The sequence below is a fragment of the Acomys minous genome (genome assembly GCF_964271855.1).
Source record: "Acomys minous genome assembly, chromosome: 7".
NCBI lineage: Eukaryota > Metazoa > Chordata > Mammalia > Rodentia > Muridae > Acomys > Acomys minous.
This window is the reverse complement of record NC_140488.1, coordinates 22374679-22387348: the sequence shown is the minus strand read 5'-3', so window position 1 is coordinate 22387348 and position 12670 is coordinate 22374679. Positions and strand designations below refer to the sequence as shown.

Genomic DNA, 12670 nt, shown 5'->3' with positions numbered 1-12670 from the left:
CCAGTTTGCCAAAGATGTGTTTGCAATGCAAAATAAAAGAGTCAGTCTCTCTCTCTCTCTCCCTCCGTGTGTGTGTGTGTGTGTGTGTGTGTGTGTGAGAGAGAGAGAGAGAGAGAGAGAGAGAGAGAGAGAGAGAGAGACAGACAGACAGACAGACAGACAGACAGACAGAGAGACAGAGAGAGACAGAGACACAGAGAGACAGAGAGGGAGGGAGGGAGAGAGGGAGAGAAAGATAGAGAGAGGGAGAAAAAGAGAGAGGATAATTTCACATTACCCAAGAATGCTACTGTCTCCTTAATTTTTGACAGGGTCACTCTCTAGCCTGGAGCCCAGAGCTTAGGCTGGGCTGACTGTCTCTACCTCGCAAACCCTGGGATTACCAGTACACCATCACATTTAGCTTTTTTCTGATGCAGGAGATCAAACCGGGGCCCCTTGTTCTAGCAAAACAAGCACTTTCCCAACTGAGCCACCTCCTCAACCCAAGAGCGAATTTTCAAAGCTACGCTTTCAGAGCTCTATGAAGACTGGACAGCAGAGTGAACATGAACACAGACCTAGGATGAGGACTAAAAACTGAGCGTTTCACAGGAAAGATCAAAAATAAAGCGCCTCTGCAGCATTAGAAGTCAGTATCTCTAAGTGTCTTCTGAAAGAGGACACTGACTTGAAGTGTTTATTTTACTAACCTCAAAGTGCTGTGTGCAGCACAGCCAGGACTGTGGCAAACATCTAAGACTAAAGTGAATTGAGTATGGCATAGCTGACAATCACAACAGCCCTTGTGGCCAGATGCAGAGTTATATCTAGTAAGACAAAACAAATACATCAGTCACTTGCTCACCTATGAAATTGTTCCACTCAAAATCAAGGTCTCCTTGGTTAGCCAAACAGCCTCTCATGATGTTTGAACAGTAGTTGTAACAGGGCTTCACGGTCACCAAGCCCCGGCAGTGGGAGCAGTAGATCATCTTCAGCAGTGCTTGGGTGCACTGGGCTGTGGGGTTCACCTAATGTGTGACAAGAAACAAACAAAACAAACAAAAAGTCGTGGTTGAATTAAAATAGACACAACTGACATTGGAACATCAACCATGAATGTAAGGATGAGTTAATACTGTTCCCAGTTAGGAAGCTCGCTTCCAATGGGAGTGGGTTAAGAGTGAGATTAGACAAGTGGAAGACGGGTGCTGGAAAGCTGGAGTTAAAGTTGCGCTGAGCATCATATAAGTTTGGTTTTTTATTCATCTGTTTGTTAGTGCTAATGAAAATGGAACTCGTGAACTTCTGCATGGCTTGCTGCAATCACTACTCTTCAGTGCCAGACTGAAACACAGGTACAACTTCTTAAATACTGACTGCAAGACTGTCCTTGATACCCTAGCCCCCAACTATGTTTTCCAAGGATAACTTGTGTGTACTTTGTTCTATATCCAAAGCTATGCAGTCAGAGAAGATAATATATTCTATAGGGAAGGGTATGAGCAACTGTCCGCTTTGAAGGGCTTGTGGACCGTCAAACATGGAGTGCTTTCTGTAACATACAATGGAAGAGATGAAGCTTCTGTTCAATTTTGAAGAAGGTATTGACTTTCAGTGAAGATGTAAATGGAGATCATCCCAGGGACATCAATGGAATGAACAAAAGCACAACATGGCTTTTCAGAAGAAGGTGGAGGAATCTAGGACAGTAATATTGCATAGCTGTGTGTGTGTGTGTGTGTGTGTGTGTGTGTATGTGTGTGTGTGTGTGTGTGTGTGTGTCCAGAATTTAGAAGGGCTTGGACATTGTGCAGAAACTGGGACACCCTATAGAGGCAATTCTGCTAAGGAGTCAAATAGCAAAGATAAAAACACCACTGAAGGGAGAAAAAGATAGCCACCTTCTGCAAAGAAATGGAATTTACTGTCATCTGTCTAGTTCTTCAGGATAAAATTGTTTGGAGTCATGAAAGAGCCAACCCCATCTCGTCATTCATTTCCATCAACAATTAGAAAGGACCACAGCTAGGCATCAAGTGCTGGCAGCCAACTGTAAGTTCCCAACATACTCTGCCCTCTTCTCTTTGGAGCCTTTATCAGAGGATTTGTATACTCTTTGCTATCATCATCAACTAGTTCTTCAAACAGACATTTGGAAGCAGATTTTATCACAGGAGCAAATACATCCCAGAGATGCTATCATTGGGATGCTGGGTGGCTGGCAATGCATGTCACCTGCTCTGGTGTGTTGTTTTGGATATCACTTGTCAATAATACCCTTAGGGACAGGAACAAGAGATTAGTGCCGTCAAGCTCCTATCTGGTGTACACACACACACACACACACACACACACACACACACACACACACACACACACACACACACACCCTTCCTTCTCTGGCTTATTTCCAACAGAACTCTAGCGTAAAAAGGGGAAAGTATGCAGCAACAAGATGGTAATTGTATACACTAAAATCAACATTCTCTACAAAGAGTTAGAAGTTTTCCACAGTCTTAACCAGTCCCAAATATTTTCCTAAGCATTAAATTAGCCCCTTTAACTGTGTATTAATGTACAGTAAAATTCTGGCTAACCAACTTCCTTGAGGGATGGCCTCTCTGGAAAACTAGATTTTCTGGATAACTAAAAGTTCATTCCTTTGGAGTCACACATTGTTAGGATGTTGATACTCATTCACCTCTCATTTTACAGATGAACAAACAGGCCTCAAGGAGGAAGGGTGCCCAAGTCATAGGGTCACAGATGTCTGTACCGGAAGGGGCCTAGCCTAACAACAGTGATGCTGCTTTCACACTGTAGAGATAAGCAGAGTGGAGCCAAGAAGATGAAACAGCCTGCTGACAGCCACCCTTTCACATTTGATTCCAGTACCACACCTTATCCAGCACACCAACACAAAGATTCCCCAGATGTGCCACGTTTTCCTGCCACCCTAAACAGAAGATAGAAAACTCTATTCTTAGGTACTGCTTATTTTCTTCTTTATTTTTAGTTCCAATCCACATTAGAGAGACTGCTAAATGGCTGCATCTTAGAGATGTAAAGGTTATGTAAATGACTTATAAAAAAAACCCCACAATACAGCTGGATGTGTTAGAGCATGCTTCTAATCCCAGACTTGGGAGGCTGAGGCAAAAGGACAGCAAGTAAAAGGCAGTCTGGACTAAATAGTGAAGCCCTGCTTTAAAGAAAATAGTAAGAGATGAGAAGAGAAAAAAAAACAGCAGAGGAAAAAGAGGAGGGAAAGGAGGAACAGGAGAATTATTGAAGAGTACTTGGTATGCTGAATATTATTGTTAAGAGCCAATAATGTCTTGGTGGAATAAATGTAGAAAGATAAGGTGTCAATAAGTAGATATCAAGGATTTAATATGTGCCTGGGATTATTGTATTAAATTTCTTTATTAGAATATGAAACCTGTTCTATAGACCATAAAGAAATCTCAAGGTAGAACAGACCTCGAGGAAGTAAACAAAAATGTTCAAGTGAAATAATTAGATTCAATAATCATTGTCCAAAGCACTTTTCTCCTACTTGTTTGTGTGGAGTCGGGGAAATAACACTAGGAAACAACACACTGCATCCCAGCTTCAACTGCAATTCCAATCATTAATGCAATAGACCTTGTGATGCCCTCCCCTAAAGGAATCTGATGAGGTCTCCAGTTTCAAATCAGAGACCAAATGAAACGACATGACACAGTGGAGTTTAGGTTGAGGAGGATTACGGAGCTGGGTTTGGCATCATTTTTTTTCAGCTTATGTTGTACGTGCGATTTGTTGTATCACTACTAAAACTGATCATGAGGTACTTGGCTATAAATGCTGTGGGAACACTAAATAGTGCCACAACTGTAAAGAGAGATGGAAGTTATGAGAAAAGTAGGGTGAAAGAACAAGGTAAACACTAAAGCAAGATAAAAAAAAATACTTTTTCTTTTCATAGCTATAAATCAGACCACTGTGCAATAGTTCACATGAAGGGAATTCAGGGCCTGGGAAGGAAATCCCATGTGTAGGATGAGGCCATAGTATAAAAGGAAAAAGGGTTTTGTTTGTTGTTTTTTGTTTGTTTGTTTGTTGTTAAGACAAGCCAGGAGATCGAAAGAAGTAGCCACAGGGTCTCCTCCTTCTAGAAGACATTTTAATAAAGTAGCATTCCAGGCCTTGGTCCCTAGCTTTACCAACCTGCCCGAGCCTGGATAGTAGATATTACGTAACAAGGGCCAGCTATCACTCTAATTCCGTAGCATTCCCATCCCTTGGGGCTACAGCAAATGGCTATCTCTTCTAGAACCCCAGAGGCCTTCTTACGAAAAGGTGAAGTAGGTTGATAAAAAAGGTCAAAGGTGTGCCAATCAACACGGGAAAGAATAGGACAAATAACAGTATGTGTGTGTCATGGCACATTGGGAATTCTCTTCTGGAGTCTCTGGCAAAAGCCCAATGGTTCTCGCTTCCTGTCACACGGCAGCAGGCCATGTCCTGCAGGATGCTTCGCCACAAGTTCCCAATGGGATCTGTACATTCCTGGGTAGGAGTGAAAGGTTGGATTTTTCTCATCTATGAGCAAACATACAGTACATAATATCATATTTTATTTTGGGACAAGTCTGGCCTTAAACTCAAGAGAGCACCTGCTTCCACTGGGATTAAAGCTGTATATCACCACATCTGGCTCTGAGACCTTTTTTAAAAAAGAAAATCTAGTTCATTTGCATTCTATTCCCTGGTAACCATCAAAAAATAAAAAGTCAATACTACTTTCATTCTCTCTAAAACTTACTTATATTTACTTTAGAAATCCCCAAACCAAGTAGCAGATCATGTCACATGGGGAAGAATTAAAAGAGCAATATACTCCAAGGTCTTTCTTTCATCCTCAGTTACGTATTTGTCCTCTATGGCACAGCATTCCACTTCAAATGCTCAGTATGATTACTTTGGGGGCACATCTCTTGACTAATAGCTGTTAAGTTTTTCTTTCATTCAGAAGGGTCTGTCTGCTGAGTCCAGATGTTAATCATTCCCAAAATCCTTAGGGCTGGGCTAAGAGCAGGGGTGTAGCTTTTTTATTATATTTCAAAAGATGTCACAATTTTTAGACTTCTCTTAGGCATGTAGCTATTTCTCAAAAGCCTATGAAGACAGAACAGGTAAACTATATATACTTCCCTTTTGATCACGCTTGTTTGGCTTTACAGGACAGGCTTGTTTGCCTGTCTGTTTCCCTCTACCCCTCCTTCCCTCTCTCTCCCTCTTCCCCTCTCCTTCCTCATCCCCCCTCTCTGAAGGGGTGGGGTCTTTTGGCAAATGGCAGAACTGAAGGCTGAGCTGTGGACCCAGGCAGTCCGGTTCTAGAGTGCATATACTTAACCTTGATGTCTAACATGTTTGTCAGCGATGAGGATCAAATCTAGGTCTCACACATGCCAGAAAAGTGCTATGCTTTGGTGAAAACCTACATGGGTCCTTTGGAACCAAAGACTACAGGCAGCCTGATGGCACCACAGAGGCTCTTAGCCTTTGCACACTCTCTGTGTACCCAGTGATTACTCAGTACCAAGCTAGATGCCTTCTAGCGAGATGGTGTAGTTTTTCACATTTACTGCGAACTGCATCAGGTTTTACATTAGAGGGCAATTTAGGACACAACTATATGGAGTAGTGCATACTAGATACTTGGAGGAGAGAACATATTGCTTAATAAAATAATAATGACTTACTGAGTGCCAGCATCATGCCTTGAAAACTGTTCAAGCTGCTATAGGGGTGAGAAAAGAGATATAATTACAGTGTATTACTCACCAGCCCTGCTCACAAAGAGTTCAAAGGCTCAAGAAAATACCACTGGACATGGTAGGAGTTCCCCTGGCTGAGAGGTGCACGAGGATCTGGGTCTCATCCCATCAAAAGCCCCCTCCCCCTTTCAGCAAAGCAAACTGGTTATCTAAGTTCTGAGATTTTGAAAGAACTGCAGCTAAATGTAGCAGAGATAATAAATCCCTACCAGAAAGGACAAGGTTTTATAGCAGGAAGAAGGGATGACATTATTTATGGAAGAATGAGAACATGTGCTCACTTTTGCTAAAGAGGGCGTGGCTTCTGGACTAAACACTTCTGTAGTATCTCAAACACCAAAATGAATTTGAGTGATTAACTCATAATCCAAATAGACGAATATCCAATTTCTAAGGCTCTTTTTAAAAATTTTATTAATTTGTTTATATTACATCTCAATTGTTATCCCATCCCTTGTATCCTCCCCTTCCTCCCTCCATCCCGCTTTCACCCTACTCTTCTCCCCTATGACTGTGAATGAGGGGGACCTCCTCCCCCTCTATATGTTCATAGGGTATCAAGTCTCTTCTTGGTAGCCTGTTGTCCTTCCTCTGAGTGCCACCGGGCCTTCCCATCCAGGGGACATGGTCAAATATGGGGCACCAGAGTTCGTGTGAAAGTCAGTCCCCACTCTCCACTCAACTGTGGAGAATGTCCTGTCCATTTACAACTGACCAATGGTTTCCCCCAGTATTAGGATAACTATAGGATGTACCTCAGAATGAATCATACTAAGGGTCACTGGGGAAGACATTCATTTACTTTTTTGTTTGTTTGTTTGTTTGTTTGTTTGTTTGTTTTCTGAGACAGGGTTTTTCTGTTTAGCCCTGGCTGTCCTGGCCTCACTTTGTAGATCAGGCTGGCCTCTAACTCACAGAGATCTGCCTGCCTCCACCTCCCGAGTGAGTGCTGGGATTAAAGGCGTGAGCCTGGTGTTCATTTACTTTTTAATCTCATTTTAAAAGTATTCATTGTGGACTGCGAATGTAGCTTGAGGGTAAGAAGGGCCTGGGTCCTAACCTTTAGAGCTGAAGAAATCGAGAAAAGAGGAGGGGGAAGAGAAGAAAGAAGAGGAGGGAGAAGGAAAGGAAGAGGAGGAGGAGGAGGAGGAGAAGGAATAGCAGCAACCTCCTCCTCTTAGCCTTCCTGAGCATATACATGTACTGTGACATCTGTATGCCATATCTGCTATAAAAAGCCTTTATAGAAAGTCTCCTTGGCAAAGCCTCTTTTTTTAAACATAGATTGAGCCTTTCTACCAAATAACCTGCATTTTCCAAGCACCACATTAAAAACTCCAGTGAGCAGCCTGAAAAAAAAATGCTGGAGCAGAACTCTTCCCACAGCCTGGATTTCATTTCAGAAATTCACAAAGAGCTTTAAGCCACATTACACAGTGATGGCAGTCAGCGTGCTGCACTCAAGTTAGAAACACATTGCCTTCTAGTTTGTTCCAGCTCTGAGCATGCATTTGTTGCTGTGCACTACTTACCCCTCCCCTGCCCTTTTTTTTTTCACAGCCACTCACACAAACAAACAGAAAAGGTCTAGATTTTCATCTGTTGCCTGGTAACATAAGCACCCAATAAAAACAACAGGAAATATTTCACCAAATTATGGTAAGAGAAAGAGATAGGGAGCCCACACTTGCTGTGGGATGTGAAGAGTTTATTCAGCAATTTCCCAAGTCATTTTGAATTCAGCACGCGTGTACACACACACACACACACACACACACACACACACACACACACACACACACACACACACAAAGAGAGAGGGGGGAGGGAGAGAGAGAAAAGAGATGAACTGTTCTTTGCTGTTCATCTGATAAGAAAAATTTGAACGCATAATATATAGACTAACTTGCATTCACTCGAGACTGTATGCGGGCACATTGTAGATAGAAGCTTTGCAAATACATGAAATTGTCTTATTTTCATCTGAAATCACTAGACTCAGTTATGCTCCCATAAATGAAACTATGATTATGTTAGCTCCCTTGAAGATTATACATTTTTTGTTCTTTTTCTACTTTGAAGTATTTCTTTTAAAATTTTTTCATTGTATATATTCATTGTATGTGGTGCTATTACCTAAGTACATTTCCATGCAAGTGTATTGAGCCTAACTCCCTATACCCTACTAACCTCCTCCCTGTCTCACTCACTCTTTCTCCTTCCATTAGTCTCCTTTTGTCCCTGAGACAGTTTCTCTTCTACTTTCATGTCATAGTTGATGTATCTATATAAAATCTAGAAACCACAAAGCAAATATCCAGTATCTGTCATCCTGAGATTGGTTTAACTCATTTAATATAATTATGAGTGCTTGCACCCTTCACTTATTCAGCCTCTTGGTCCACCTACTTATCCCAATCCCCACCATAGCTTGAGTTCTAACATGCCCTTTCCAGCCTTTATATCTAAGTAAAAACAACTACTAAGGGTAGAATGAAAGTTTATACTTGTTGTTGTTGTTGTTTTATACTTGGTTTCTTAAAAGCTTTATATTTATAATGATATGGGAAAACATCAAAAATAATTTGTTTAGTACTCAGAATTGCTAGAGAAGAGAGGGAAGTAAAGAGGAATCCACGGACGTTGTTTTCAAGGCAGGACGGCCATTCATGTATCTTGATGGTAAAGTACTATTGTCTAATTATAGTCCCTGTTGTAGTTTGGGGTGCCGGTGAAGACACAGACTCATTATGCCAGTGTTAACTGAAACCACGAGAATGTATCTCTTTGGCAGGAGAGCTATTAATTTTCATGGTGCATGTAACCACTTGTGCATTTCTTAAGCACCACAATAGACTCCATCTTTCCTGGCAAAACTGCTGCTATAAGCAGGTAAGTAAGAAATGCATCATGAACCATGACAGATAGTGATGGAATAAATAATACGAAGATGTGTAGCAGCAGGGTACTCTTGAACCATCTGTTACTAATTAAGGGAGTATTTCTGCAGTTGGAAGCATAAGGCTCCAAGGAGTGTGCTGACACTGCTGGGTCCAGCAAACATGAATCGAGGCGAGAGTACTTCAACCAAGTAGTGCCCTTCTCTGGAAGGAAGGGAAGCTTGCTGCTGCCAACGGCCCTTTCAAAGGCTTTGTGGTGATCAAATCATTGTTCATCTTGGAAGTACAAAAGGAAGGTGGAAAAACAAGGTGCCATTCACTTATAAAGAGAAAGAGGCTATCTCTGAGTCAAGCATTTAGCAAGCAGGGCCAAAGCCAGGATGTTTTTCCAGTTTGCCTTTAAAGGTCAAGTGGGTTTTGGGTCTCCTCAATTAGCAAATACATGTTCTACTCTAAAAGGCCATCTTAAAGCTACAGGCCATTAATTTTATTCGGTACCAAAAAACTATATATGTTAAGTTGGTCTCCTTTCACAGAAACTGCACTTGGGCAAGGATTAGCTGGTGAAGAATCCCAGAGACATGAAAAAATTACTCAATAGAAAACTGGTAGAGAATCTGAATTAGAAGTTAGTCATATGGATTTGTACTAACTCAACTTGAAATACATTTTTGACAGTCAGCTCATTTGCTACATTTCCCATATAGTAGAAGTTTAATTGCTTAACAGAGAGATACACCCCCAAAAATTAATACAATGAATAGTTTCCCAAGTATGGAAATATGATTGGCAGACAACTACACAGGGACATTCCACATAAGATAGATTTAATGCAACTCTTATTTTGGCATCTTTTGGAATTGATTTAATGTCTATGTGTTTTACTGTTGTGTTATTAAATAATACAAACTAACTTAGATTTAGGTGTTGGTTTCAGATCAGTTCTTAAATCCAAAAGTTGTTCAATACTAAAGTCAAAACAGTCATATTACCTAGTTTTAATTTACAAACATAACTGACATAGCCTTTTTTGATCAAGAACCTGGTAAACTTTGCCCTGTGTACATTATGTATCACAGCTTGTATTCTAATAAAACTATGAACTATCTTTTAGGAAGTCATAAGTATAAAATGAATACAGAACAGAGCTCAATCTGAAATAACAACTCTTAAGGAGTTATGTTTTAAAAGTATGTTTTTTAAAAGTAGCTTTCCTTCTCCCCCTAACCTACCAGGAGAATTTATATTTGGTTAAAGAAAGCATTTCTCAAACATTGACTTAGGGTTGTACATTTTTTCTCTGCATAAATATGCACAAAGGATACAGTTACACATGTATTATGGGCATTTATACCACACATTGGCTCCTTCTTGCCCATTCATCTTATAATGAACATGAGGAACTGCTTAAAGTGAGCAAATATGTTGGGTGAACTGCTATGCCAGTGACATGGGCCTCAAAGAATTGTGTATTGAGAACTGCTTCCAGACTGAGACCTAAGTATCTCCAAGATTAAAAATCACTGATGGGGTTGACAGAAGCACAGCATTGATATTCCTTTTCTGACTATACCAATCACCTCACTTAACCCACCCTAGATTCACCAAAATTTTGCCATTGACAATGAAAAGTAGCATAAGGAAAAGAAGAGAGTAAACAAAAATATTCTGCAGAGAAATTCCTAACAATTTACAGCCTGGAGATGAGAGAATTAGTAAGTGAATACATGCTATTTTCTAATTCCAACCTATAAGCATCTATTTTCTATAACATCCTAGTCTTTAGACTCATTTGTTTCACTCTGGTAAACACCGGCTTCCTCTCTAACTAAGGTGACAGTACATTCTGCACACTTAGTTGCTCATTAACAGTTAGTGGTCCCTGTTGCCTGGTTATATTTGTTAATAAGCATCTGTTGGTTTAGACAGTAAGTGCTTTGGTTTGGGTAATAAATTACATGGTCATCCTACCTGTAGATGAACTCTATAACAGACAATCTGGTGGGTATTTCGGCATCTCTAGTACAGCTCGGTTTTCACATTGACCTTTTGTCCAATCACCAAAACAACTAAATGACAAAAGTCACTATCTGTGCATACAGAGTTTCGAACAGTGGCTTACATATTGGCCATCTACTTGGGAGCCTAAGTGTAAGAGCCCTAAGAGGAGCCTGGCAAAGATAACTTTGCTCCCCGTATGTATGTTTCTTACCTGGTCATAGAAGATGTATTTGTTAGGTTTCTATTGCTATGATAAAAACATGATTAAAAGCAACCTGGAAAGGGTTGTCTTACATATCATGGGTCAGAGTCCACACTGAGGGAAGCCATAGTGGAGTACTAATTACTGGCTTGTCCATAATATATTCAGTCTGCTTTCTTATACCAACCAGGACCACCTGCCCAAAGGCAGCAGCAGCATCCACAGTGAGCTGGGCCCTCCCACATCAGTCATTAAGCTCTGAACACGCAACGCCTTCTCCAGCCCCAAATTCCAAACTTCTTTATATAAGGGTAGTGGTGCAAGGCCCTTCAAAAGTGTTCAGGTGTAGCTGGTATTTGCTATTTTGTGGGTTCTTTTTTTCCACCCTTTATCCACCCCCTCCAGTTTCATCCCCTAACACTAGTAGGGGAGAAACAAGGATATAGGAGAGAGAGGAATTAGGAAAATCCTTGACTCTAATGTATTTCCTTTTGTTTCTTCTTTGACTATGGCTACTAACAAACCACAACCAATCCCCCTAAATGACCAATGACCACCAACACTCACACCCACACCCTGTCTATTGGGGCTCTAGCTTGTATGTACCCTCTGAAAAGTTCCCAGAGTTCCAAACAATCACAGAATCGCAGAAACTACCTACAGCTGGTAAAACCACACCTCTGCTAGAGCACGAGGCAAATCATAGTCAGCTGCTAAAGACAGTATGAAGCAGCCCCATAGCCTCACACTTGGGATTAAAGCAAAAACATGAACAATTCTGTGTTTTTAAAGAAACCAAAATTCCAAAATTCTCACTACAGCCAGGGAATTAAGGGTACTGCTCATTGACTGACTACTGCAATGCCTTGGGGTTCCATTCCCAGTGCTATAGAAACAAAAAAGCTGGCAAATTTCACTGAAGGGTGAACCATTTCCACTTTGAAGTCTTGCACAAAATCCTACTGCAGGAAATCTAGGAAAGCAAAGCTTCTCGATGGCAATTAAGGTACAGACACTCACCACACATCAATACAAAAAAGTCCTTCTCAATCGGTTCACCTCATGGAGGCTCATGAAGTCCCTTTTAAGGTAGCTCCATGGGACACAGTCTGAGAAATGCTCTAATCCAACTCATTTAGTCTATAAGAGGTTCATTTTATTACATATTACAATAATATTTTCTATACTGGTAATCCTATAAGCAAAATGACGATCAAACCTTGAATAGTACACAGTATTGTTATGAAAGCTTTGAGCATAGTTTATAATAAGGAAACAAATGCTCATGGATCCTGATGAATTCCTAGTCTGCAACTAGTGGACTGAAACACAGTCATTGAAAAGAATCAAGCATGGAGCGAGGGTGTGTGTGTGTGTGTGTGTGTGTGTGTGTGTGTGTGTGTGTGTGTGTGTGAGAGAGAGAGAGAGAGAGAGAGAGAGATTCTTTTGCAAGAAAGAACTAAAAACAGATGGAGGTTAATTTGTTAAGATCATTTTTTTAAAGTTAAGATTTTGAAGTCAATGTACATCCTACTTAAGAACGGCTACCACGGAAACCACAGAAAATAACGATATATAAAGATGATCATCCTAGCATTGGTGAGTAATTCTAAACAGTACAGGCATGCGGACAAAGTGTGGGAGGTGAGAGACCAAGAAAAGATTGTTATTGAGCCAATAGAACACTAATGACTTGTTTTCGAACCTTTTGAAACCAAACCAAGCAAAAATCAAAACACAGAATACACACAGAGAAC

At 40.7% G+C, this 12670-nt stretch overlaps 1 protein-coding gene across 1 annotated transcript in view; it reads right to left on the bottom strand.

The window, feature by feature from the left end:
• GPC4 (glypican 4) overlaps positions 1 to 12670 on the bottom strand; it is a 112407-nt gene that overhangs the window by 10612 nt on the left and 89125 nt on the right. The window contains exon 4 of the mRNA XM_084790107.1: positions 848 to 1013. Within this exon, the coding sequence (XP_084646233.1) occupies positions 848 to 1013 (166 nt within the window). The remainder of the gene's footprint in view (positions 1 to 847; positions 1014 to 12670) is intronic.